Genomic DNA, 27906 nt, shown 5'->3' with positions numbered 1-27906 from the left:
CGGGAGACGGGGGCGGGGCGGCCCAGGGCGCGCGCGCGCGCAGGGGGCGGGGCCACGCCGGGGCGGGGCCGGCGCGCGCGGGAAGCGCCTGTGGTGGCCGCTCGGCGCTGTGCGGCCGCCGCGCGTCATGGCCCTGTCGGTGCCCGGCTACTCGCCCGGTTTCAAAAAGCCGCCCGAGACCCTGCGGCTGCGGCGGAGGAGGGCCCGGAGCCTGGGGGCCCGGCGCTCAGCCGGGGGGCGGCCCGAGCCGGAGCCCCGCCGAGCCGCTCTGGCGGCCGGGCTGCCCCTGCGCCCCTACCCGGCGGCGGGCAGAGGCGGCGGCCCGGGCGCGCCCGGCAGGAACCCCTTCGCCCGCCTGGACAACCGGCCGCGGGCCGCCGCGGAGCCTCAGGACGGGCCGCCCGGGGCGCCGGGCGCGGTGAGTGGGGCCGGCGGCGGGCGCTCCGGGGGCCCGGGCGGCGGCGGGCAGCGGGCCGGCGGCGGGCAGCCCTCCTCAGCCGCGGGCCGTGCGTCTCCCCGGAGGCCGGGCGGTCCGCGGGCTGCGCCGCGGTGCCCGGCGCCGGCCCTCGGCCCGGCTGACCCGCCTGCCTCAGTTTCCAGGTTCCCCTCCGGAGCGTGGCGAGCTGCGGGCCGAGAAGCCGGGAGGAGCCGCCCTGGCCGCGCCGCCCCAGGTAGCGCCTCGGGAGCCATCGCTGTGCGCCCTGCGGGCGGCCTCGCGGGTGGAGGGGCGGGTGCCTTCACTCCCGCCGCTGCCACCTGCGCGGAGCGTGGCTTCCGCCGAGCCCTCATCCCGCCTCCCCCCACAGGAGCGGGTGCCGCTGGGGCGGCTGACACCCCTCCGCCACCCCTCCACACGCGCGCTCACACACACACACACACACACACACACTCTCACACACATACACTCACACACACACACCCTCCGTGCCCCAGGTGCTTGTGCTGTGAGGCTGCCACCAGGGCCCCCAATACCAGTCTCCCTTCCTGGTAAAGAAATGGCCCTCACAGGACCCACTGGAATGTCCCCCTTTCCTTGCTCTGTTTCTGTGATGTCACCTGAAAAACGATTGTAATGAGGAGAATATTGCTGAATATGTTCGCATAGCCCTACCCAAGGGCAGCTCAGCCCGGTTCCAGAGTTTGAGCGGCTTCAAGGGTGTTTGTGAAATACTTGGAAGATGTCTGCTTTGATAGCAACATTAGTAATAGTTTTTATTTCTTTAATTGTGATCACGAAAATAACATGTCTTTTTGTAGATTTTTTTTTCAATGATTTTTAGAGAGGGAGGAAGTGATAGGGATGGAGAGATAGAAATACTGATGAGAAATTTCACAAATTGGCTGCTTCCTGCACACCCCACACTGGGGATGGAACCCACAGCCCAGGCATGTGCCCTGACGGGGAATTGAACCAGTGACCTCCTGATTCATAGGTGAATGCTCAACCAGGAGCCAACCCTGGGCAGCACATGCCTTTTATAACTAAACTGTATAGAACTGTCTACGCTAAAAAGTGTAACCTGTATCTTCCACCATCACCTCCAAAAAATCCCTACTTCCCAGAGATAACTACTGTCCACAGACTTTTTCATGGTGTGCAGTATATTATCTAAGCTATTTATTACACATTTTCTAAAATTTTGACGTTTCAATGGTCATGTATACGTTAATGAAATCTGTAGAGTGAAGGTTTCTTCCTTGCTACTCGACTAATTTTGTGTTCTTTGTTTTCTAAAAGACTTCACAGAGATCATTCTCCGAATCTGATATGCCGTCCTCAAGAAGTACAGAGTTACCTGTGGACTGGAGTATTAAAACTCGACTCCTTTTCACCTCTCCTCACCCCTTCACCTGGGCAGATCATTTGAAAGCACAGGAAGAGGCTCAGGGAGTCGTCCAGCATTGCAGAGCAACAGAAGTCACTCTGCCTCCCAGTGTACAGGTACTTCTGAAAGAAAAGAGCTGTGTTTTAAAATAACAAATTCAGTGTGAATTTTACTTCTGCAAAAATACCAGAGATATTTCCTTCTAATAAGTTTTTCTTTTGACATAAAGACTTGGAAATTTTGGCCGAAACCGGTTTGGCTCAGTGGTAGAGCGTCGGTCTGCAGACCGAAGGGTCCTAGGTTCGATTCCAGTGAAGGGCATGTACATCGGTTTCGGGCACATCCCCGGTGGGGGGTGTGCAAGAGGCAGCTGGTCAATGTTTCTCTCATCGACGTTTCTAGCTCTCTATCTCTCTCCCTTCCTCTCTGTAAGAAATCAATAAAACATATATTTTTTTAAAAAGACTTGGAGATTTTGTATTGTCATAGTGGTGCGCTTTTTTTAATATATTTTATTGATTTTTTTACAGAGAGGAAGAGAGAGGGGTAGAGAGTTAGAAACATCGATGAGAAAGAACCATCGATCAGCTGCCTCCTGCACACCCTCCACTGGGACGTGCCCGCAACCAAGGTACATGCCCTTGGCTGGAATCGAACCCGGGACCCTTCAGTTCACTCTTTTTTAAAGGCACTATTGCTATTTGAATGATGATGTCTTGTAAATTTACTAGAGTTGATGAATTCTAGAATGTTTTTAGAGAAATGCAATAGTATTACTTTTAAGCACTCATCAACTTAAACTAGGTTAAAAAGGATTACCTAAAAGAGACCTTGGTGCCTCATTTTTAATAAATTGGTAAGGGTGATTTGGGATTTGGGTTACCAGTTTTTACTTGCTACTGTCTTTTCTTGTTGTTGTTGTTATTAATCCTCACCTGAGATATTTTTCCATTGATTTTTAAGGAGAGTAGAGAGGGAGAGAGAGAGAAACACTGATGTGAGACAGGCACATTGATTGATTGACTCCCACACAGGGGTCAACCCTACAACCAAGATTGTGCCCTTGCCCAGAATCAAATGGATACCCTTCAGCTATATCCATTGATCCAAACTGGCTAGAGCACTGGCTACTTTTTAAACAGTGCTGGGGGCGTGGGCGGTTAAATGTTTTATTACCTACATGCCTGCACGCATGCTCACACACAGTCCCTGCCTTCCTGATAAAAAGGGTAGTCATTTTCCTCAAGGATGGTAGAGACAGAGAATGTTCCCATCTGTGTTTTAAGTGTTCCTTGTGATACATGGCTGGGTAGACAATAATTGCTGACAAGAGGTTCTCCCAAATGTGAGAAAACTACATGTTAGCCCCTGTATCCATTATCAACACGTAACTCTAGGAAGCAGTGAAGATGAGTGTTTGGTGTGTTCAGTGTCTTTTTAATGAAAGGTTATCTTTCTGGGCTCAAACCTGTGCGCTGCCCGTTTTTCAGGACCCCAAGCTCTGCACGGAGCTTCGCTGTGCTTTCCAGCAGAGCCTCATCTACTGGCTCCACCCCGCCTTCCCCTGGCTCTCCCTGTTCCCTCGGATTGGAGCTGACCGGAAAATGTCTGCAACAACAAGCCCTTGGTCAAATGATGAATCTCTACAACACATTTTAATGAGTGACTGGTAAGATTTTAGAAACTTGTGTGACCCAATAGTGAATTTTCATTTTAGCGGCATTCTCTTCTTATTTCTGACGTGGAAATATTTAGTGGTAGACAGATTGCTATTCCTCAGGAATGATTTTATTGGAACTGTTAATAATCAACATTTAAATTGTTTACTTTTTTAAAATATATTTTATTGATATTTTACAGAGAGGGAGAAAGAGAGAGAGCTAGAAACATCGATGAGAGAGAAACATCAACCAGCTGCCTCCTGCATACCTCCTGCTGGGGATGTGCCTGCAACCGAGGTACATGCCCTTGACCGGAATCGAATCTGGGACTTTTCAGTTTGCAGGTCATTGCTCTATCCAGTGAACCAAATCGGTTAGGGCTAAACATAATTCTTTAAGATTCTTGTCAATGACTGCTTCCATTCTCAGCAGAAGCTGCACAAAGATAATTATCAACAAGTTACCAATTAAATTTTATTCAAAGAACAAAATGGTTAGTGTTTAAATGGTAAACACTGTTTAAATATGTAGATGTTATCAGTGAGTCTCATGACCAGTTTCAGTAATTTCAAAGCCAAGTTATATGTAACAGCAAAAATGAAAACCATTATCTGTAATATTTTATGTTGTTTCAAATCAGAGTGAACATCAAGCTGAATTATACAATATTACATTTTAGATGTGGAATTAAATGTTTAAAGACAATTTTTTGCTTCATAGGTCTGTGAGCTTCACTTCTTTATATAATCTTCTGAAGACAAAACTTTGCCCCTATTTCTACGTTTGTACCTATCAATTTACTATCCTGTTTCGTGCAGCAGGATTAGCCGGAAATGATGTAATCACGGCTCTCATATCGCCTACAACTAGAGGTATAAGGGAAGCTATGAAAAATGAAGGTAAAATTATAGTTTAAAATAAGAATACCACTATATAGTAAACTTCTTGAAAGTTAAAAATACCCTTTGTCGAGTGAATTGTCTTTTATTAGTTTTAGCTATATTCTTTTTTTTTTTTTAAGATTTTTATTGATTTTGGAGAGATAGAGAGAGAAACATCAATGATGAATCATTGATCAGCTGCTTCCTACACACCCACCAATGGGAAAACAAGACCATAACCCAAGTATGTGCCCTAACCCGAGTATATGCCCTGACCAGAATTGAACCGTGACTTCCTGGTTCATAGGTTGACGCACAACTACTGCACCATACTGGCTGGGCTTAACTATATTAAGAAACATTTTATTTCTTTCTGATTCTTTTTATAGCATTTATTTAAACTGTTCCTTATACATTGCTTTAATGATCTTCCTTTCACAGACCTCTAAACATACTGGGTTGGAAAGTCTCTATCTGAATATACGCTTCTTAAAATTCCTTATAGTACAAATTACCTACCACTTTGAACAACAGTTTTCAAACTGGGTCAACACATGGGTGGACATAAAATATTTTTACTGGGCTTAATCAGCATTTTTAAAAATGAAAGAGTAGTATATACTTTATGAAAGAATACCACATGTAGTAAGAATGTATAGTTTCCTATACCTTTTGTTTCAAAGAGATATGGGTATGTATGGATGTGTTATGGCTGCTAGTACAAGGTAATACTGAGTGTAAACTAATTGAAAAATAAAATTAAAGTTTGAAAGCTGCTGCCTTAATAAATAATCAAATATAAAGATTCACATTTTCAAATTTTGGACTCTAAAAGTAAGGCATACCTATTAAATTTTTTTAACTTAATAGTATAGTAAAGAAAACTCAGTTATGTCTTTCTTTTCTCGTGTAGGCATCGAATTTTCTCTGCCGTTAGTAACCGAAAGTGGCCACGAGAAGAAGAAAGCACCTGGAACAAGCGTGGGGCCTGGGGAGTATGTGATGAAGTGACCTTTTCCGCCAGCCAGTGGCTGTCGCCTGGTGCAGCCGTTTTGTAATGAGAAATCTAACTATAGCAATTTTTTAGGGAGCAAGCAGTCAGTGATGAAGATGAAGAAGAAAGTTTTTCCTGGCTGGAAGAGATTGGTGTGCAAGATAAAATTAAAAAGCCAGACATACTCTCTATCAAGCTGTATCCTTTCATTTGCTGTTAACTAGAATTGACTTTTATTGAATTAAGTTAGTGAGCAATGGGATATTGACTGGCAGTTTTATTTGACCATAATGTTTTGTTTTAATATGTTTTTATTTATTTTAGAAAGAGAGGAAGGGGAGGGAGAGAAAGAAACATCAATGAGAGAGAAACATCAGCCAGCTGCCTCCTGTACTCACCCCATTGAAAATCGATCCCGCTACCTGGGCAAGTGCCCAGACCAGTAATCCAACCGGTGACCTGGTTCATGGGTTGATGCTCAACTTTGAACCACACTAGCCTGTCTGACCATAATCTTAAATTATCTTAAGATCATCCTAAAATTAATTCATGGCAGTAAGTAACAAACCCTAAGTACCAATAAACTAAGAAACTGTATTTTAAAAAGAGCATTCTGTTGTGTTGAAGTTTGTGGGGGGAATTAGTAAAGTAATTTTTGTTAGGTGTCAGTTTCCAGCAAATTCAGGTTAAAGTCAGGGCATTTTGATTTAAATAGGTGCCTTCTAATTGCAGTGAAGACATGATAATGAGCATTTCCAGTTTGGAATTGGGAAAAGGGATCCCAGGTGATTGAAAATCAAGATACTGCTTTTCCCATTAGCATGGGATTCGCACTTGCCATTTCCTTGATTGCCATCTTCAGGCGAAAAGAGAAACATGAAGTACAGATGGATCACAGGCCTGAGTCTGTTGTGTTGGTGAAGGGAGCAAACACCTTTACATTGCTCAATTTTTTGATCAACTGTAAGAGCTTAATCGCTGCTTCAGGACCACAGGCAGGACTGCCACCAACTCTCCTGTCACCGATAGCTTTCCGAGGAGCCACCATGCAAATGCTTAAGGTAAGAAGGGGTGGAGGGTAATTCTACACTAATCTTCACAACCTAGCTTCTTTTAAAAAAATAACTTTATTTTTCACTTAAGTTTGACATACAATATTAGATTCATTTCAATTGTACAATATAGTGATTAGACATTTCTGTAACTTAGGAAGTGACCATCACAATAAGTCTAGTACTCATCTGACACCATGCAGTATTACCGTCTTACTCCCTCCCACGCTGTACTGGACAGCCCCGTGATTTTGTAAGTGGCAAATTGTACATCTTAACTCCTTCCCCTTTAACCCATCTCCCCCTCCCATATTACCATCAGTTTCTCCTCTTTGTTTTGTTTCTTTGTTTTTTCAAATTCACATAAATTAAATCAGATAGTATTTGTCTTTCTTTGTCTCACTTATTTTATTAGCATAAAATAGTCAAAGTTCACCCATGTTGTTGTAAATGGCAAGATTTCACTTTTTTTTTTTTTATGGCTGATTCCCTTGTCTGTATGTGCCACCTCTTTCACCATCCGTCTATTGATGGGCCCTTCGGGTACTTTCCTATCCTGGCTGTTGTTAATGTTGCAGAATACTGGGATACACATGTCATTTTGAATTACTGTTTTTGGTTTCCTTAGATAAATACCCATAAATGGAATCACTGGATCCTATCTTTGTCTGTGACAGCCTTTGTTTTAAAACTCTTTTTTGTCTGATACAAGAATTGCTACCTCAGCTTTTTTTTTTTCTTCTTTTCATTTCCCTTTGAATGAAATATCTTTTTCCATCTCTTTATTCAGTCTGTATCTTTTTATCTTAAGTGGCCTTCTTATAGGTAGCATATGTATGAGTCTTGTTTTAATATCCATTCAGATTAGAGCATTTAACCCATTTATTTACATTTAAAGTAATTATTGATAGGTATAGTTATTGCCATTTTATTCATATTTTTTCTTCTTCCTCTTAAAGCAATCCTTAAACATTTCTTGTAATACTGGTTTGGTAATAAAGAACTCCTTTAGCTTTTCCTTGTCTGTTTCCTTATCCGTTCTTCAATTCTGAAAGAAAGCTTTGCTGGGTAAAGTAGTCTTTGTGGTAGATCCTTGTTTTTCATCACTGAATATTTCATGCCAATCACTTCTGGCCCTCAAAGTTTCTATTGATGAGTCAGCAGACCATCTTATGGGAGCTCCCTGTATGTAACCAAATGCTTTTCTGTTGCTGCTTTTAAGATTCTCTCTTTGTCTTTAACCCTTGGTGTTTTAATTATGATGTGTCTTGGTGTGGGCCCTATGTCTCTGGTGCCTTTTATGCCACTGCCCCAGTGCTGGAGCTCAGAACAAGTGAGTCTGTCAGGGAGGAAATATGTGGGGGGCCCTTTAAGAGCAACACCTGGGACTACAGCAGTGCTAGGCTCATTCAGCCACATCTGGTTTTCCAGCCTGAAGGTACTTGGACTTCTCTACTGCCATTAGAGCCAGCCCTGCTGGCAGCCTGCTGTGGGGCTGGCTGCGTCCGCAGCCGGGACCTCTGCAGCGATAGCCGTCCTGGTTTTTACCCACCAGCCCAGTCTGCATCCTCAGCCTTCCTCCCAGTGTCAGTGTGGCTGCTTTCTCATGTCCTTAGGGGTAGGACTTGTTCAGCCGGACTTCAGGTGGTTCTGAAGGGGGCTTTACAGTTTAGTTGCAATTTTGATGTGGTCATGGGAGAGGCTGAACAGTGTTCACTACCTACTCTGCTGTTCTGACTGGAAGTAAGTAACCTAGCTTCTTAAACAGTACTTTTCCTTTTTTAATAGGATAAATTTTTTACTTGTTTTATTAGCATTTTTATGTTGCCTTTTTGTTTTTTCTCCCAGTAAAAAATTATTTGATGTAGTTATATCAAAGGAGTTACATGAAAATATATGAATTATATGGAAATAACTTTTCTTACCAAGTATTAATACAAAACTGGCAACAAAAAACGTTTTGGTATTGCCTAAACCAGTTTGGCTCAATGGATAGAGCGTCGGCTTGGGGACTGAAAGGTCCAGGGTTCGATTACGGTCAAGGGCATGTACCTTGGTTGCAGGCATATCCCCAGTAGGGGGTGTGCAAGAGGCAGCTGATTGATGACTCTCTCATCGATGTTTCTAACTCTCTATCCCTCTCTCTTCCTCTCTGTACAAAAATCAATTAAAAAATATATAAAAAAAAAAAGTTTTGGTATTAATCTTCTTCGCCATAAAGAAAAATGGTCTCATTTATTTTTCTTTTTTTTAAGAGAGAAAGAAACACCCATTGGTTGCCTCCCACGTGTGTCCCAACTGGGGATCAAACTCACAACCTGGGAAAGTGCCCTGACCAGGAGTCAAGTCACTAACTCTGTCGTTCTGGACGTCGCTCCAACCGAGCCACAGTGGCCAGGGCACTTGTCTGGAGAGACAGGAATATCGAATTATCTCAAAAACTGGATCATGAATAAGTGAAAAAATAACTGTACAGGTAGACCTCATTTTATTGCACTTCACAGGTGTTGCATTTTTTACAAATTGAAAGCAAGACCCTCCACCAGCAAAACGTTAACAGCTCATTCACGTGCGCGCCCTTTACTGCAGTGGTCTGGAAGCAAACCCTCAAAGCTGCCAGGGGTGCCTGTGGACCCCTGTTGGTGAAAATGATAAACAAATATGTACTGAATGTTAGCAGTAGAATCGATTTATTTGTTTTAGCAATATTCTTTATTGAAAGTGTATTACTAAATCAGAGTGAATACCATATATGAAAATATGTTTTCTAGAATCTACTTAAACTGACAATCTCATAATTTGGAATAAAGGATACTGGAGACAGAATTTACTAAACACTTTTATTCTTACACACTTTGTGTGTTGTTGTTTTTTTTAATATATTTTATTGCTTTTTTACAGAGAGGGAGAGGGATAGAGAGCTAGAAACATTGATGAGAGGGAAACATCGACCAGCTACCTCCTGCACACCCCCTACTGGGGATGTTCCCACAGCCAATGTACATGCCCTTGACCGGAATCAAACCTGGGACTTTTCAGTCTGCAGACCTACGCTTTATCCACTGAGCCAAACCAGTTTCAGCCTTTTCATATCTTATGAACTACTTTTGTTCCGTAACTCGTAAAGAGAGGAAAATCCTAATGAAAAGTTAGTGAACACATTGTTAGCTAAGGACAAAAGCTTGAGAGATGACCATATTTTCCCCTTTAATTTTTTGGAAGGCACGAAGTGTAAATGTGAAGAAGCAGTGTGTTTCTGGATACAAAGATCAATTCAGCTTGGAGATCACAGGTCCCATCATGCCTCATTCTCTACATTCTGTGACCATGCTGCTCAGATCCTCACAGAGTGGGTCATTTTCTGCAGGACTGTATACCCACGAGCCAACCGCAGTGTTCAACATCTGCCCCCCAGTGGACCAAGTCCCGGGAAAGGTAAGTGGAGAGCTGTAAACAGACTGACAGTTTCTTCAAAGTAGGTGACAGATTTATAATGAGCCAAACTTTCAAGTTAGTAAATGTATTTACTAATTTTAGATTAGAATTATTGAGAGGAAGGGATAATGTCTGTTACTGTAAGTTTTTATCTCAAGCTGTTGTACTTAGCAATGACTTAAAAACTACCCCCACCAAAAAAGAAAAAAAGGCAAGTCAGTATGAGGATTTAACAAATGGCTTTTAATTTTTGATGTTTTCACATTTTATTTAGAGGTTAAAATTAAAACTATGCAAAAATTCTTTTAAGTCAACTTTTGTTGATAATGAATAGTACAAAGTTCCCATGGTAACTATTACAGTGTTCGAATGGCTGGTGTGCTTTCATTGACTGGTGTACCAATTCCCACAGGAGATTGTTCGTGAGGAGCTTGCTAACTGTGGGTTGCACCCTAAGACTCTGGACCAGCTTAGCCAAACACCGTTACTGGGGAAATCCTCTTTACGGAATGTGGACATGAGTGACTACCTTTATAATTGGAGAGCCTGACCACCAAAGTAAGCCTAAAAGGAATCTTTGAGGAAAAAAGCCTCTGGCAAGGAAATTCAAGATTCTTATACCTTTGGCTTTTAATTTCATTTTGGAAGTTAAAGGAATAACCATTAATATTTCTTGCATGTGTTAAGATCTTAGATCGGCATTCTAGCTTTACTATTTTTTCTATAAGATATTCAGATATGAAAAACTTGGGTAACTTGAAAGAACTAGATCCCTATAACCTAATTATAAACTGGATAGAAAATTCCATCAATGTCAAGTGCTTCCTTTGAAATGGAAAATTGAGGCTAAATTAGTATCAATGACATCTGGGCAAAACTGGAGCCAAGGGTAATGAGGTTCTAGCTTGTGAAGGTAGAAACCAAATTTATACAATGTCTGCTGAGTTGATTGTGGATGCTTCTTACTTCTTTACAATTCTCTCCAATACATAGGCATGTTAATTCAGGTCAGGGTAATTTTATTTTGTATTCCACATAGAATAGTGTATTAAGCGTTTCAAGTACGCTCATCCATCATGGCAAAGTAGTATTTAATGTGTGTGTGTGTCTAGTTCAAATTTTCTTAAATAAAAGTGCTTAGAAATCATAAGCATTGGGTAGAGAAACAACAGTATTTAGTTAAAAAGTGTGTTCACTTTACATTCCAGAAAATAAAACACCACATTTATTCCAGAGAAGTTTATATTTCGGGCCTTAAGCTTTTGAAAATAAAGTATAGAGACAGCATATGAATACCACTGTAATACACATGAAATATTCTATCAGACCCTAAAAATTAACATAAACTTAAACTCTCAGTCAACAAAATAGTGGCTGGGTGCCAATTTTATTAGATAAGTTGGTTACAGCATTTTAATTATCATTTTACGTCTATCTAGGTGTAGCAGAAATTCAAAATGCACATCAAAGTAAAACTATCACAACTCAATGCCATACTAAATGGACTTGGCCTCTGCAGTAGAATTCTAGTCAGACTTCATTGTGACTCCCTTCTCATAGCCCAAGTGGCTTTGACGGGAACGCAGGACTTGGTGCTGATCATCACACAACATACACTTTCCTTTTATCTTTTATAACTTCTACAAAATTGTAAGGGAGATGGTGGCTTCAGCCCTGTGGAACAGATCTTGCTTGATTACATCAATAACACTGGCCCCAGTATCTGTCCAGCAGAACCCATTGTGAACTAGTACAAGGTGCACAGCCCTTCACTGATTACAGGCAAGTGTTACAGCAGCCTAGCCACAGGAAGGGGAGTTACATCATAGTACAAAATACAGTATAAAAGCGTCATTTAACATTCCACACTGAAGATTACGGATGCCTTCAAACAATCGTTTGGGTGTTAGCCACTTAAACAAATACATCACTAAGGTAAACAATATAAACATACCAAAACCCTGTATGGTTAAATACAATTTCCATGGTACAAAAATCAAAGCCGGGAGATGTTTGTACAGATTGCTTTTTACACAATGTTTTAAATTGCCAAATATTTACAACATTAAGGAGGAAATACATTTTGATGCGGAGTAAAATTATCTGAAATGATTAATATAAAACCTCAATCTATCTACGTGAGGCACTCCTGAAGCAAGTGGCATTAGCCATGAGGTCCTTTGGTAAAAGGCCCATTGCTTGAAGAACCACAGTAGCTGCTGTGGCTTTAGCATGCTTCTTATTAGGGCTGGCAAACCTGGGCTGGTAAGCGCTTCCATTTATCAATACCTATTCAAGAAAAACATACAATTGGGCTGGTAAGGGCTTCCATTTCTCAATACCTATTCAAGAAAAACATACAATAAGAACAGCATCAAACTTTAATATCTATTAGCTTTTTATTTTTTCACTAAATGCTAGAAAACTAAATTAAACCCGTACTATATAAGTCAAATTAACCTCAACCCAGAAGGAACAAATCATTGGGGAGAGACAGCAAATTAAAAGCAGGCCTCCAAATGGAAAAAAGCCTGACAGTTCTAAGTTAATTCCCCATTCCCTACTAGAATATGGCAACAAATAGTTCACAAGATTTTGCCCACATCATTCCCTTCCAACATATTTTTAAAATAAGGTTTTTAAAAGTCATATTAAGAGGCATACTTGTATGTTTAAAAACCCCTCCTCTCTACCTATACATATGCACACTCCCAGCCCACAAATATATCAATCCTACTTATCCCTCTCCCACTAACATTGTCATCAAATTAATAAATGTATACAATTAAAGCAGAAATTCATATTTACCCTAAAGAGGAAATGCTTGCGATGATCAGGGCCACTATCATGGATCAAGAGAAATTCAGGTCGTTGCCACCTTCTCTTATTACAGATTTCCATCAAGGCAGACACAGGATGTTTGCCTGCAGAGGAAAAAATAGCCAGTTATTAATTATCTGCACCATCTGTGGCAACCAGTTATGAATTGAAAGGATGGGTGGGAAGAATCCAGTGTCCCCTCACCTGACAGATCTTTCATTGCAGCAGAGAAGTTTCCAGACCTCTTCTGGGCTCTTTCTCCTACAGCCACAAGACCTTTTACAAAAAAACAACAATGTTCATGATAAACTTCAAGGAAATCTTCAACACATTCCCCTTACCCTTGTTTCTAGATCAATCTGGACTTCTATTTTGCTGTGTTTCAACATAGAAATAAACATATTCATACACCCTGGCACTGGAAATTATATAAAATGTTCAGAAAACAAGCATTTAGTATGTGAATACACATATAATTAAGTGCCATAATTATCAACTCCAGGTCTGTTGCTTTGTATGTTTAAAAAGTAGTGGCTATTTATTGCAACTGGTTTCTAAAGGTTGGTTGCCCATTCTTTAAAAGACGATGCTCAGTAAAAAGTATGTTCCTCAAAAGATGAGGATTTTAGGTCACACACAAGTAAAAAAGTCTAATTGATAAGTGGGGTTCATTCCTCCCCAACCCCAGCAACGAAGCCCTTTCTGACTCATCAAATAAGAGGTGTTCTTCAAAGACGAACACACAATGCATAACCTCCCTTTCCAAAGTAACAGCTATGTCACTATGCAAAACCAATGTTCTTCCAATTTCGAATTCTGCTCCTGTTTTCCCAAACCCAACCCATGAATGTTCTCCCTGAAATTTATGCAAAACATCCAACAAGTTTTCTTCCAATAAACCATCTTTTCGTGACACAGAGAATCTATCTATTCAGCTTGTACAAGCAATAAAATGTCAATATGACATAACGAGCAAAATGCTCTTTCCTTGTTTAATTTAAAGCTTGAATTAATGCTGTATCACAGGATGACTGTAATCTTACTTCCATGCTCTTTTGATTATCATTATTAAAATATATTCCCACCGGTTTAAAATAAAATGGCAACATGGTATTCCACATAGATGGCAATGTAGAAAATTTGATGCAAAACAATAAAAAAATTTTAGTTGGAGCTATTAAGTTTCCAAAGTCAATAAGAATGAATAATGTAATTGCATTAATCTCAGTGAAATCTCTATTTGAATACAAAATAAATTTGGAATTTTAAAAACTAGACTTAAATAAGTTCCAATCATCACACTGAGTTGGCATTCCCATGGATTATACTTGGGTGCCCAAAACTCAGGGTGTTATGAAAAAGTAGCACTAGTGTAGGCAGCTGATCTGCTATTCCCCAACCCAAAAGAACTGACTTACTGAGTTTGAAAAGAGGGTTTATAAAGCAGAGACTAAGCAACACTTTAATAGGAAATAAAAAGAATATGTGGGATAAAATATCTAAGAAAGTTAAGAATATATTCCATCAAAACAGTTGCTTTATAAATATAAAATCTAGCTAAAATATTAATCATAGATATATTCAAAGTTCCATAATTTTTAGCAACTAACATTAACACAGGTTGCCTTTTTAAAGCTAAAATTAGTGTTTCCTTCTATAATTATATAAGGTGTTGGGAATAGGTTAAACCCCACCCCTAAGGAACAGCTGTATAAGTAGAGTGCCTGCAGGTCAGAGTCAGACATCAAAAGAACGTAGATACAGCCGAAACCGGTGTGGCTTGGTGGATAGAGCACCGGCCTGCGGACTGAAAGGTCCCGGGTTCAATTCCAGTCAAGGCCATGTACATTGGTTGCGGGCACATCCCCAGTGGGGGGTGTGCAGGAGGCAGCTGATCGATGTCTCTCTCTCATCGATGTTTCTAGCTCTCTATCCTTCTCCCTTCCTCTCTGTAAAAAATCAATAAAATAAAAAATAAAAATGAAAAAAAAGAATGTAGATACTGTAATGAAACCTGAACTGTTAAAGGGGGTATAATAACCTTTCCCCAAAAACTTGTTACCTTTTCGGTCAGTCTTGAAATCAACTAGGATAGGTTCCTTATTTCCTTCTTTGTTTTTTCCTAATCCTTCTCCTTCTCTCCAGCCCATTTTTCTCATCAAAACGGCTCCCATTCCTCCAGTTACTGGGGCTGCTCTTAAGAATTGATCCTGTCCAAAGAAAGGTAAAATATCCCAATTTACAGTTAGAATTTGACTGTAAACTCAGTGTAAATTTTTTAAAAAAGAAATCTTATTTTACTTCTAGATCTGTTATAGTTATAGCAGTTAAGTTTAAATGCTTCTTATACATACTGTAGTGTGTATGTTCTAATTTTTCCACATTAGCATAATAGTATTTTGAAAGTCACGTAAGGCATATAAATGGCAGTTTTAAAACAGTGGCCCTTGTGCCCCCTCCAAAAAAAATTAGAACACTCCTGTTTTCGTCCACTATTTACGTTCACTGGTATCTCTTCTTAGCTTGTGAAATAAAAAGAAGGCAATGTTAAAGCAGTCAGCAATTGTCCCGCGTGTACCTACAATAGTTAATAAATAAAGCCCAGAAGTCATTTGAGAAATAGTTCGGACACTGAAGCAGCATACTGTTATCACCCATTTTATTTCCCCATTCTACCATGGAGCAAGTATGACTATTTACATAGAAAAACCCTACGAAACAAAAGAATGACTCCATAAAATCATTAACACAGTAAGCAATGGAAGACAACCACATAAAAGAACCTGTTGTTATACCAAACTGACTTTGAATTCCTGTAAAACCTAGCTCGATGTTAAAAGACGTAGAACTCCTTAAACGTTTACATACCTAGGCCTCGGTGGCAGCAGGGTTGTGAATAGTAGGGCTGGCACTGACCCGGGCAAGAAGACAGCTACAAGGATTGGGCCCTGAAACAAGTTTCCATACAGAGGGGTGAGAGTTCACAGGCTATTCTGTGAACAGTCATCTCTCTCGTATCCAACCCACTGAACCGTAATTTCCATCACAGCAGCACACCACTTAATGTCATACGATGCACAAGGATATACATTAGCATGATCAAGCCAATTATTGTCACACATTAAGAAATGGATGCCTCTGAGGCGTCCATATACATAGAACAAACTACTACTAAATTCTACTGTCGGTCTTTTTTGTGTGATGTCTCCAAATCGTTCTTTATTTCCTTGTTATTAAATTTTAAATTTACATTCTCCAGCAAATATATAAATGTTATTAACTTATCAATAGAGGGGATCAAAATTCTTGGTAAATCTAGAAATAGTATTCATCAATCACATTCCTGTATTGACAAGTTAATACCAAATTTGTTAAATCTGGTTTTCTGACAGTACGTAAACTGTCTAATCTTCTCCCCCAGCTTTTTAACTACATGCTGGGGGAAAGCATGCCAATGGTGTGTGTGACAGACATTAAGTTCAACAAGGCGCTCTGATGGAAGGAGGCGGCTGTGGAGGTAAACGTACCCCTGGTTCAGTTCCTTATTGGTGCAGGCCATGCAGTGTTGATGTACTGAGAGAAAAATTAGCTGATGCTCGGGTATCAACTGCCTTGTTGCTACACACCTAGAATGGCTTTTACTTACTTCCAGGTTCATCGGCCCTCTTTCCAGGAAACTCTCCTAAAAAAAAGGGCAACTGTGCAGAGTACATACGAATACCCCAATAACCCAGGGCTCTAGTTTTGTTTCCATTCTGATATGCTCATGTTTCTTTACCCAGGATGTAGGTAGTTAACAAAAAAGCTGATTAATGAGACTGCTAGAGTAAACTATTCATCAGGTCATGTCCAAATGATACCATCTCAAAAAATAAAGGTTGTTTTAATAACGACTTTTAAATTTTTACTTAAAAACAAACCTCTCCTTTATCTACTAAGAATATATTGATTTACTGCAACAAAATGCAAAGGAGGGAGGGAAATGCTGGCAATCCAAGCCGCTTTTAACAAAGAGGGTGCTGAGCTTAGCAAGGCAACAGAAGCCAAATGAGCCTGGGGAACATCTCCTAAACACAGGCAGGTCTGCAGTAGGCAAGTGTTAAACTTCCTGTTGCCTAATAACTTTTCCACATGCTCCACCTCATTTTTATAAAAAACATCCCTTCCTTGATGCTAGTAGCAAATATTCTTTAAGCAACATACAAATAGTGTTCCTGAAAGCATTGCTTTCTTTAGTTATTTAAAAATTTGGTCAAATGAACCCAGCTTTAAGGTATGAGAATTTATCAAAATGATTTAAATTGGTATAATACTTATTTAAAAATCCATCAACTGCCTACAAAACGAAGTAGTTTTTTTTTTAATTAAGGGAAAGTTTACAGGGTATTGAATCTATAAAAGATTCACTTTTCATAGATTAACAATATTTACAAGTATGTTTAGAAGCATTATAGATCAGCACTTTCACTTTACATAAATATTAAGACTAAAATTTGCAATGCAATCACACTCAAAAGTTTCTAACTAGTAATGTACAGGACTCATCATTATGTGCCTAAAACATTCATTTAAGTTTCAAGTCTCACTTCCTGAAATACGGAGTATTCAGCTTTAGAATTAAGTAGTTTTAAGGAATTAAACTGTTAAAGAAAATAAAGCCATTTTTCAAATACTACACAAGTTACTTCACATTTGAAATGTAATTAGTCCAAAATTAATTAAATCTTTAAAATTCTGATAGATTCTCGTAGTCTTTTCCCAATACTAATCCCCTAGTAAACTACATAAATTGTAATTTTTTAACGAATCTGTGTACTCAAATATACACATATTAAGAGTGCTTATCTCCCCCACCCCAAAATGGCAGGCAGAGTGAAACTTGTATATTAATTGGTTAATAAGAGGATCACCAGAGATAATGCAATCAAAACTGAAATGTTATGAGATTAAAACTTCCAAAACAACCCAAATCTCATTTTCTCAGAACTCCTGGCGGCTCTCCACAGGCGCCTGTCACATTCCCACTGAGGCAGGAATGGGACTTGTCTTCCATGCGACGCTTGTAGACTGACTTCCGCCATTACTCGCCCACGATCACAAAGGAGTCGGGAGGATGCACGGCCGGATAAGGAACCTTCCCAGTCCATTGGACCGAGCAGCCTCCCGGCGGCGCCGCTCCAGCCCGCACTCCTGAAACAAACCCCCACCCGCCGGCAGGCCCCTTCCCTTCACCAGCGCACACTTCCAGAAAGCCCTCCGGCACCACCTCAGACTCCCCCGACAGCGAGGCAGCCGTAGGTGGAGTTCACGTCTCCTGGCAGGCATCTGACACCGGAGCACCTGCATCTTCACAGCACCAGGCGTCCGTCCACTCCCTTCAACTTAGGCCTCTATGTCCTGTTTGTCCTGAGGTCAGTGGTTCTCAAATGGAGCCTGTGGACCACCAAAGGCCACCAGGGCCCACATGGTGGTCCACAGAGAGGATGCTCCATCCCCCCCGCCCCGTTCCCCCTCAGCCTCACCCGCCCAGGCGCCAGCCAGCCTCCCCCGCCTTCCAGTCCCACGGCCAGTCACCACATGCAGTGCTAATCCGGGGCCTCCCAACCACTTGCTGTGACCACGCTGACCACCGCGGGGACCTGGGCCTGGGGATCACAGGAGGGGCGGGCCCCAGGAGCTAAGGAGGCGCAGGCACTAAGGAGGGGAAAGAGGCAGAGGAACAGAGAAATGGAAGCGAGGGGGCAAAGGGCTCTTGGGGCAGTGGTCCAGCAAAAATAAACCTGTAACAAAGTATCCCGGAGGAGAAAGCACTGAGAACCACCGCTTTGAATCATTAGATTAGCAGTCCAACAGGAACTGGGCATATTCACAACAGCACCTGAGACACATTGTGAGCATTCAAAACACAGTTTAAACAGACCACCCACCCCAAGACCAGCAGCCAGAATAAAGTAACCTCAGGACAGAAACCCATGGTTCCTGAATCAGATTTATACACTGGCCACTGCTCACGAGTCCGGTCCATCCTCAGTGTCCGTCCTGGAGTACACACACAGCAAATTTACTCAGGAACTTTGCTTAGTCACTGGCCTCTTACTGCATTAATAAAACACTTTCGTGTGTGCATTATGTCACTCTACCTTTTTAATCCAGGCTTGGGCACCAGTATTGGCCAACTGTTCTTGTGTCAGGACCTGTACCCCCGTACTTCCTGTGAACTGGCCAGGAATAGAGTTCAGCTGAGCCCAGGCATCGATCTGAAGAGAAGAAGACGACTCAGTTACTAATGAAAATTACTCGGCTGGTTAGAATGCCTCTGAAATTAACAATTTAATTCATTAGAAGAAATGGTTTAGTTAGTTCCAGAAATGCTGTATTACTGGCTTAGAAATCCAATTTTTGAGAGCATAGAATGATTTTACACACATCTAAAATTGTTTTCCAGCTCTTGCCAGTTTTGCTCAGTGGGTCGAGCGTCAGCCCTCGGACTGAAGGGTCCTGGGTTCTCTTCATGTCAAGAAGGCAGCCTCAGTTGCAGGCTTGCTCCCACCATCCCCATGCTGATCAGGGCGCATGTAGGAGACAACCCACCAATGTATGTCTCCCACTCCATCCCACTCTCTTAAAAAAATTTTTCTTAAACATTTCAAAAGAAGCAGTTTAATACCATTCAGGGAATCCCATTAACAACAGTATCATCAAGCAGTGGGTTTCCTATCTGTGTGAACATGCACTTAAAAGGTGGAAGGAAGCCGAGGCCGGTTTGGCTCAGTGGTAGAGCGTCGGTCTGCGGACTGAAGGGTCCCGGGTTCGATTCCGGTCAAGGGCATGTATTATACCTTGGAAGCGGGCACATCCCCGGTAGGGGGTGTGCAGGAGGCAGCTGGTCGATGTTTCTCTCTCATCGACGTTTCTAGCTCTCTGTCCCTCTCTCCTCCTCTCTGTAAAAAATCAATAAAATATATTTAAAAAAATAAAATAAAAGGTGGAAGGGAAAGCTGTCCATTGTTAAAATCATGCCTCTGGACCCTGGCTGAATGGGTTCAATGACACCCTCTTCACTTACTAGTCTGTGACCTTGGACAGCAGTTAACCACTCTTTGGCTCACTTTGTGTCACTGGAAAGCAGGAACTCATATTACTACTTGCAGCTCACAGACCTATTATGGCCAATGTGCTATTTTTATAAACTCTGCAGGAATTCTCTCCTATTTATTTGGTCAATAACAGTTCCTGTCATACAGTACACAATAAACATGTACTGAACGAAGGACCAGGACCCAAATCACTAACCTTTAAAATAAGCTAATTAGGCCATGGTCATCCTATATAATAAAAGGCTAATATGCAAATAGACACTGAACAGCGGAATGACCAGTCACTATGATGCGCACTGACCACCAGGGGGCAGACGCTTAAAACAGGAGCTGCCATCTGGTGGTCAGTGCGCTCCCACAGGAAGATCTCAGCCAGCTGGGCTCATGGCTGGGGAGCACAGCAACGGTGGTGGAGCCTCTCCCCGTCCGCGGCAACGCTACGGAGCCCTCGGGATGTCCGCCTGCAGCTTCAGGTGGAGCAGGCCTAAGCAAGCAGGCGGACATCCCCTGCAGTCTGGGCTAAGGGACAACCCCCCCAACTCAGTGCACGAATGTCATGCACCAGGTCTCTAGTTTAAAATAAGCTAAGTAGGCCGGGACCGGTTTGGCTCAGTGGATAGAGCGTCGGTCTGCGGACTGAAAGGTCCCAGGTTTGATTCCGGTCAAGGGCATGTACCTTGGTTGCGGGCACATCCCCAGTGGGGGGTGTGCAAGAGGCAGCTGACCCTTGATTCTCTCTCATTGATGTTTCTAACTCTGTGTCCCTCTCAATTCCTCTCTGTGTAAAATCAATAAAATATATTTTTAAAATAAGCTAAGCAGGCTGTGTGTCGGTGGTTGGAGCATTGGCCTGTGTACCAGAAGGTCTCAGGTCCAATTCCAGATCAAGGGCACATTCTTGGATGGCAGGTACGATCCCCACCCCCACCGCCTTGAGGCTCATGTGAAAGACAACCAATATGTCTTTGCTTTTCTCTCTCCCTCTCCTTTCTCCTTTCCTTCCCCCCCTCCCTTCCACTCTCCCTAGAATCAATGAAAAAAAAATACCTTCACTCCTCCAGTGAAGATTTTTAAAAATAAAATGGTTTTTCCCTTGTATTTTTAAGATAAGAACCTACATTTCAACAGCATGCCACTGATTTTATGTCACAATCTGGTTAGTAAAAATCTTTAGATATTAAACTGCTACATACCCGTTCCTGAGCTCGATTTAACATGCTCATGGCTTCAAGGTCAAATGCATTCTCACTTAGTCTTTTCTGAGCAAGTGCCCGCTCACTCATTGCTGTAGAGATGTCCACAGGCTAAGAAAGAAAACGTAATTATCTCAAATTAGGATAGAATCCCTAAGTTCAGAAATGTGCTCATATAGTTTATATATCAAAAACAAAATAATAGTCTTATATACATATTAACAGTCTTATAAAGTAGGCAGAAGACTCAAAAAGGTCAAGTAACCTTGGGAAGTTGACAAGGGTATTTCAGGTAAGTTACAATGTATCAGAGGTAGCAAAATCTGACTGTTTTCTGTATCAAATTACAATCATAGAAAATGCCATGAAAAACGTAATCTCCAACCTTCACTAATAAAAGTCTTTTGCAGTAAACTGAGAATTTTTTCACCTATTTTGTATTACTAGCAGTTTTCATTTTAAACTGCTTACTGGCATAACCTCCGGAAGCAATAAACAAGGTTCTTGAATAAGCAAGCAGCAAACCACTGTGGTGTCAATGACCTTTCCTCTGCTCCTGTGCAGATCTCCTCACTTTATCACAACCCTCATAATGTAAATAAGTGGACCTCTTTTCACTTTATGTACATTCATGACCAGTTAAAATGTTTCGGGGGGAAGACACATATAAAACACAAAGTTGAGACATGTTTGAATAAGTCCTTTTCAAAGTTCATAGTCTGCCTGTAAAAACCTTATGCTAAGCAGCTGACAAATGATTTAACTTTAAAAAATTTTTCACGCCAAAACCGGTTTGGCTCAGTGGATAGAGCGTCCGCCTGCAGACTGAAGGGTCCCGGGTTCGATTCCAGTCAAGGGCATGTACCTTGGTTGCAGGCACATCCCCAGTAGGGGGTGTGCAAGAGGCAACTGATTGATGATTCTCTCTCATCAATGTTTCTGACTCTATCCCTCTCTCTACCTCTCTGTGAAAAATCAATAAAATATATATTTAAAAAACAAAAATTTTTTTCCTAACGAAGGCTCAACCACAGAAGGAAAAAGCCATCGAGTAAGTATTTGATGTTTTTTGTTCTAATATTAAGAGTGCAGGTGGATCTGTATCAACTAGTACTTCCTAGTTATTTCACCCAAGAAAATTCCTTTTTGGAAAATGCTGTATGTCACTGACCCCCAGATGGCAGCTCCTATATTAAATACAAAGAATAATTAGTAAGTACTGTATGGGTATGACAGCTAATGATTTGTTTAAAAAGCTAAGTAAAGGCTACCTGTAATTTCATTGTATATTGTGCATAAGACTTCTTTCAAAATAAGACCTATATCTAGAGAAGGGGGTATGACTGAGAGAATCATTCTACCTCATGCATAAGGATCACTAACCTTTTTCCTAACTTCAGCGCCCCTTAGTCACCCTAGCATACCTAGTTCTCTCTAATATTCCTTTAACAAAATTAAAGACTTTCTTACAAAGTAGAACCATATTCTTATACAATTAAACTGAAATGAAAGCACAATCAAACTGAATTCATTCTGTATTTACTAAACTATTTATAGATCTAATACCGTAAATGAATCTTAATTTCTTAGTAAACTTAATAAATTATTCACACTAATTAGAATTATTCTATTATCTTCATACTTTTTCCTCTTTAAGCCTTTATTGTGGAAACAGGTAACCTACTGCTTCATCACTTATCCCCAGGATGAAACTTCTTTCAAATCTCAGTAATATTTTATGTCAAATTCATATCACATTCTGAAAAGAACTGTAACATAGCAACCTTGGATGCTTAATATAAATTTCCATAAGATAAAATTACAACCAGTTTCTGCTGAGGTGATATAATTTAATTTATCCATCAACAGGATTAGCAACTTAGCTGTAAGATCATGTCAAAACTTTATTAAGTAATAATTTGACTATTAATTTCATATCTTTTCAAATGTGAAGAAATATATTCAGAATGGATCAGGATTATCTTACCCTCTTACTGGACCTTAAGGGTCTGTATCAAAAAGCACGTTTCTGTTTTCCAGGTGATGCGGGATATACAATAATGCTTGACAGGCAATCACATAGTCCCCAAAGCACTGCTGTTCCCGGGCCACGGAGACAGTGTGAGTGGGTATAAACCACAGCTCCTTTACGTGAGCAGTGTCCCGTGGTTTCTCAGGGAGCCAGTGGCTCTCGAATGCGGCCGGTGCCGGGAAGCAGCCTGGCTTCTCAGAGCTGATGCCTCCGCACTGGAGGACAGGTGCAGAGGGCACAGTGAACTGTGTCACACACGGAAGGCCTAGAGCCTTCGCCGTCTTCTAATGTGGCTCAGAAACAGGAATGTGTGAAAGGTACCAAAATGATACCAAAGGCCTTATAAAAACCAAGGAAAAAACTTAAATGCTATAGAACACTTCATCAAGATGTCATCAGCAAGCCGTGTTTCAATAGACACACTAGACTTTCAACCTAAGGTGTAAAGTGTAATTATCTAAAGCATAATTATACTTCCAGACATTATAATGAGGACAATATTGAATTTCCTTTCCTGTAGGACTTGTTCTAAACTATGAAATCTACTCATGTTGTGAATAACGCCAGTTCTCGCGTTAATTAACACAAACCTATTCAGGTTCTTTCGTCTATTTCATGGACACCACAGACCACTACTTCCTCCAGAGCCTGCAGGCGGTGGGAGCACAGCCTGCACTGAGGATGCTGTGCTGGCCAGTGGCTGGAGCCCAGGCAGTGCGTGTGGAGCGCAGTGCGGTGCAGTGGTCAGACCTGAGCAGCCAGAGCCGCTCACTGCAGCAGGGCCTGGCCGAGACAGCCAGGCTACACCCGACAGGTCCCTCTCCACTGAGCCCCCCAAAGAGGCATCGGGAATAGTGACATCATTAGCACCAGGCCTTAGGTTATAAATGCATGTTCTTTATCTCCTCATTGAAAGGTCCTCCTAGGTGGCCCCGGCCGGACTCAGTGGTGAGCGGAGGCCTGCGCACAAAGGTCTCAGGTTCAATTCCCAGTCATGGGCACATACTGGGCTTTAGGTCTTCCCGCCACTCGTCGGGCAATTTGGGAGGCAACTAATAGATGTGTGTCTCTCTCTCATCAATGTTTCTCTCTTCCCTCCCACCACCACCCCTAACCAAAAAACAAACTTTTAAGTCACTTTATTTCCCCCTTTTGTTAATCTATTTACAACGATAGAACAAATATACTGTGTTTCTTAAAACGACAGTGAAAGGATATAAAATAAAAATTATTTTCTACACAGGTAATTGCAGGTATCTCGTAGACAGCATAAAAGAAAAACATGATCTACACATAAAACATGATTTAAAAATATTTAGCAAAAATACAAAAGCTGTTATGAAAGAAAATGACAACTACCGAAATAAAAATCGCACTATTAAATCGAGAATGTTTGAGTTGTTAAATGTGTTTGATTAGTTTTAAAAGATCAATTATAGATATTTTTATCAAATAAAACAACTTAGTGCAATGCTTAAGTTTAACTTATACATTTAAACTAAATGAATTATAACAAAAACGAACAGATAACCTACTGGCTTACGGAAATTCAGTGAATTGTAATTCCATCTAAGGAGAGAATGAATAACAAGGCTAAATTCACATTGCAGCACCCTAGGAACTATTGTTCAATTTCCAATGGAAATTTTCATCTTGCCTCACGAACTTAAACTAAAAACTTTATAAATCTAGAGTTTCTAAACTGAGATTTTTAGCTCCACTGGGATGTGGAAATATTCTTCAGGAATAAAAACCAATCAAACAGCCTAAAACAAAAAATTATCTTCACATGTAAATAATCACCAGACTTAAGGCAGGGCAACTTCTGGACTTCTCAAGTATTTGGCTTGACAGCAAACCCAAGGAGGTTTTGTCAAAGATTACACTTAATCTTCTACCAGTAAGTCTCTGCTAGCTTCATTACCAAGAATTAATGGCCCTGAGGACAATTTTTAAACATTAGTTTTCCAACTTTTTTTCTGTTCATTGCTTATCAACCAGATTCACACAAATATGGTCAAAATTCTGGAGTCATTCTTTACTGTCGATGACGCTGGTTGGCAGTAGAGCACAATCTGAGGAGCTGACAATCCATAAGAAATGGATTCGTTGATCCATCCACGTCTATCCAGTTATGTCAAAGAGCAAGACAATGGAAGGGATTAAGGGTTATAGCAAAACTAAGGTCAAATCTGTGACCTTTGCCTAAGACTGTACACCCCGGACAGGGAATCCAGAGAACCAGTGCTCTCATAAAATGTCATTAACAGTATTCCACAAACACACTTTTAAAAACAGTATATTTCTAAGACACAGCTAAATAACTAGAACTAAGCATTTTATATAACCATTTCCTCTAGTGTTTTAAATTATTGCTACAGAGACCTGAGGGGGGCGAGGGGACGAGGGAGGGAGAGATCCTGTCCCTTTTCCTAAAACTTTGGGATGTTTTGTTTAAAATTAAAGTTTACCTGTATATTGTTTGAGCCTAACCTTCTAAGAAACTAGCTTAGAGTTCTCACATCAAAAAGTGGTGTGCACCCTCCCATAGGGAAAACCGGCTCTATTTCTGTGGCTTTCACAGCTCCCCCTCCTGCTTTTATAAAACACTCCTTTATACTTACTATAAAATAATTCCCACCTTTCCCCCACGAAATTTCTTTGAAATAATTATTCTCAACTTTTAATTAAACTCTGACAACCATTTTTGATGCCCAGACTAAGGCACCTGCCCCCATCAGTGTTAAGACTAAAATGGCTGAGCCGTACATTTCTGATATAAATACCTAAGTGGATGTATAGATAAACTCTCAGTCAAAAAAGAAAGGATCTCAGCATTCACTCAGCACTGGAGAGTTCTAGTCACTAACTTCTCAGAAAAACCCTTGGAATTGTGTATTATTTCTAGGGCTTCATTCTATCAGAAGACATTTCTCACATCATCACCCTACAAAGTTTTTTCCAACTCTGTTAAATGCACGATCTGTAGAAATCACTAAAGCATATGAATCATAACTTCTAAATTTGTTTAGCCCTCTCATCATGATTTATATTCATTCAACTACTACAAAATTTAAGTTAGTTGCAAATATCAGTGACCCCTTTCCGTTAGGATGTGCAGGTACCCGAATTTGGGGACTGGCAACTGGCCAATCAGGTGGTCTCAATAAAATACTATCCAAACCAGCTACCCCTCCTCGCTGGTGATGGCGGAACGTGCTTAGATTTTGAACCCTGTGTCACACTGAGCACCACTGGGGCTGTAGTCACACTGGCTAGTTATGTCCAGGCAGCTTCCCTGAATAGAGCTGCTCTCCTTTAAAATGCTCCAGGTCAAACCCCGCGCATCTCACACACGCTGAGAATGTCCCGTGGCTAGCTCAAGGGAAGGCTTCTGATTTGGGTTCTGTTCACCTGGCTTATTTCTAACTCGGGAGGGTTTAGTGGGAGATGACCATAAGGGGGATAAGCAGAACCTGAGGGGGAGAGCAGTGTCTCTAGCCTGCACACCCAGGACTGCGAGGAGAGGGAGCAGGAAGCAGCCCCACTGTCAGGGCCTGGACACCTATCCAGGCCTCGGACCCATGTCTGGGCTCCGGAAACAAAGGGTGAGGGCAATGACTAGTCTATGGTATTGTTAACTCCCACCCCCCCCGGGAAGTCTCCACCCTCCCGTATCCCCCAAGCGTGATTTTGCACAACAAGTTAAATAAAAGTAAACTGTTTATTAAAAGATACAGCAAAGGTACAGATACAGAGGTACATACAAAGATACATATATATATATATTTACATATATATACAGTCTTGCTGTTTTCATGTGCACTATATTTAGCAGCACATTATTTAAATCAGGTGGCATTTTAAGGGGTTGTTTTGACACTGGTTATCACTGCATCATGACAAGATACAACTATAGCCTGGGAAAATGTCAGGTGTGGATTCCACTTCTCCAGCTTTCATTAGTAGCAAAAAGAGAAAGGAGAAGGGAAAGGGAGTACACCACGGCTGAGCATTAGGTTAAACACAAGAATTCAAAAGGGCCAAGGTAGCACGGGGAGGGAAATGATTGAAATTAAAGGCTATCTGACAAACAACCCAGAGGAACAGTAAGAAACCATTATTTAAGGGCAATAGGCTATGTATTCAAGACGCTCACATCAGCCTACAGTGACCTTTTCCATCCACTTCTTGTGTTGAACCTGAGGATCTGCCTCTGTCGCTCAGTCCCTCCGCCCAGGACACCTGCTACCACCAGAATCTAGAGCTATAGAGCCTTGAAGCAAAACGGGACGCTAGGTAGTTGTACCGCGGGCTCCCTTCCCACAAGTGCAAGGAGGGCCCAATGTTGGGGAGGGAGGTGACAACACTGTTCTCTGCAATTCGATGCTTTTCACTTTGTGGCTTGGCTCCACAAAGTGAACTGCATCGAGTTACTGTCAAATGAGAAGCTGCGGGCTGTTTCATCTGGCGTTTAACCCGGCCCTGCCGTTTACCCCGGCCCTAAGAAGAGTGAAACAGAAGCCAAATCAGACATAAGTAACAACAAAATGGCAGGTTCAGGCATAAAAAAAGAAAAACACAGAATATTCCTCACTCACCTCCGAGGGCAGAGTGCTGCTGAAGACATTGTCGTCCTCTTTGTTCTCCTCCCCGTTCTTATCCACAGGAACCCACTCTCCGTACACGCTGTCCGCCTCCTTTTTCCGGTGCTGGGATCCGGACGACACCGGGAACTCTTTTGTTAGCGTGACCTGGCTCTTCGGAGGAGTGGGCTTCGCGGCAGCAATCTAAAAAAGTAAAGTTTCTTAATTACTCTTCAGCAGTCTCCAAATGACTTCGTTCTTTATTTCTCGGAATTTAATTCAAAAAATTAAACTAACGTCCATTTGAGTCTTACTTAAATATTTAAAAG

At 41.5% G+C, this 27906-nt stretch overlaps 2 protein-coding genes across 15 annotated transcripts in view; one reads left to right on the top strand and one right to left on the bottom strand.

Annotated features, from left to right (window-relative positions):
* The first annotated feature begins 42 nt into the window (after positions 1-42).
* On the top strand, positions 43-27781 carry DONSON (DNA replication fork stabilization factor DONSON). Of its 5 annotated transcripts, none has more exons than XM_045579833.1 (11): positions 43-418; positions 594-671; positions 1739-1942; positions 3317-3495; positions 4208-4386; positions 5282-5363; positions 5456-5560; positions 6225-6423; positions 9637-9849; positions 10262-10407; positions 27661-27781. In XM_045579833.1, exons 1-10 carry the CDS (start codon positions 128-130, stop codon positions 10397-10399), a joined length of 1668 nt encoding a protein of 555 aa, XP_045435789.1. In that variant the 5' UTR covers positions 43-127; the 3' UTR covers positions 10400-10407; positions 27661-27781. The 5 variants fall into 5 exon arrangements, with proteins under 5 accessions (XP_045435789.1, XP_045435791.1, XP_045435790.1 ...); XM_045579835.1 differs by lacking the exon at positions 27661-27781 and adding an exon at positions 20794-20837; XM_045579834.1 differs by lacking the exon at positions 27661-27781 and adding an exon at positions 16091-17396.
* The window catches only part of SON (SON DNA and RNA binding protein), a 33309-nt gene continuing 16611 nt past the window's right edge, over positions 11209-27906 (bottom strand). The window contains exons 6-12 of one of the 10 annotated variants that reach the window (XM_036432740.2): positions 27593-27781; positions 20960-21070; positions 18810-18926; positions 14732-14879; positions 12874-12945; positions 12658-12773; positions 11209-12138 (exon numbers count right to left, since the gene is read on the bottom strand). In XM_036432740.2, coding sequence (XP_036288633.1) covers positions 11980-12138; positions 12658-12773; positions 12874-12945; positions 14732-14879; positions 18810-18926; positions 20960-21070; positions 27593-27781 — 912 coding nt within the window. In that variant the 3' untranslated portion in view covers positions 11209-11979. Of the gene's footprint in view, positions 12192-12657; positions 12774-12873; positions 12951-13578; positions 14431-14676; positions 14880-15537; positions 15618-18809; positions 18927-20959; positions 21071-26701; positions 27495-27592; positions 27782-27906 lie in introns of those variants that run through there. The other 9 variants (XM_036432750.2, XM_036432749.2, XM_036432741.2 and 6 more) reach the window with 9 other exon arrangements.

Source organism: Pipistrellus kuhlii, unplaced genomic scaffold (assembly GCF_014108245.1).
Source record: "Pipistrellus kuhlii isolate mPipKuh1 unplaced genomic scaffold, mPipKuh1.p scaffold_m20_p_118, whole genome shotgun sequence".
NCBI classification, from domain to species: domain Eukaryota; kingdom Metazoa; phylum Chordata; class Mammalia; order Chiroptera; family Vespertilionidae; genus Pipistrellus; species Pipistrellus kuhlii.
This window is presented reverse-complemented; position numbering and strand designations above follow the sequence as displayed.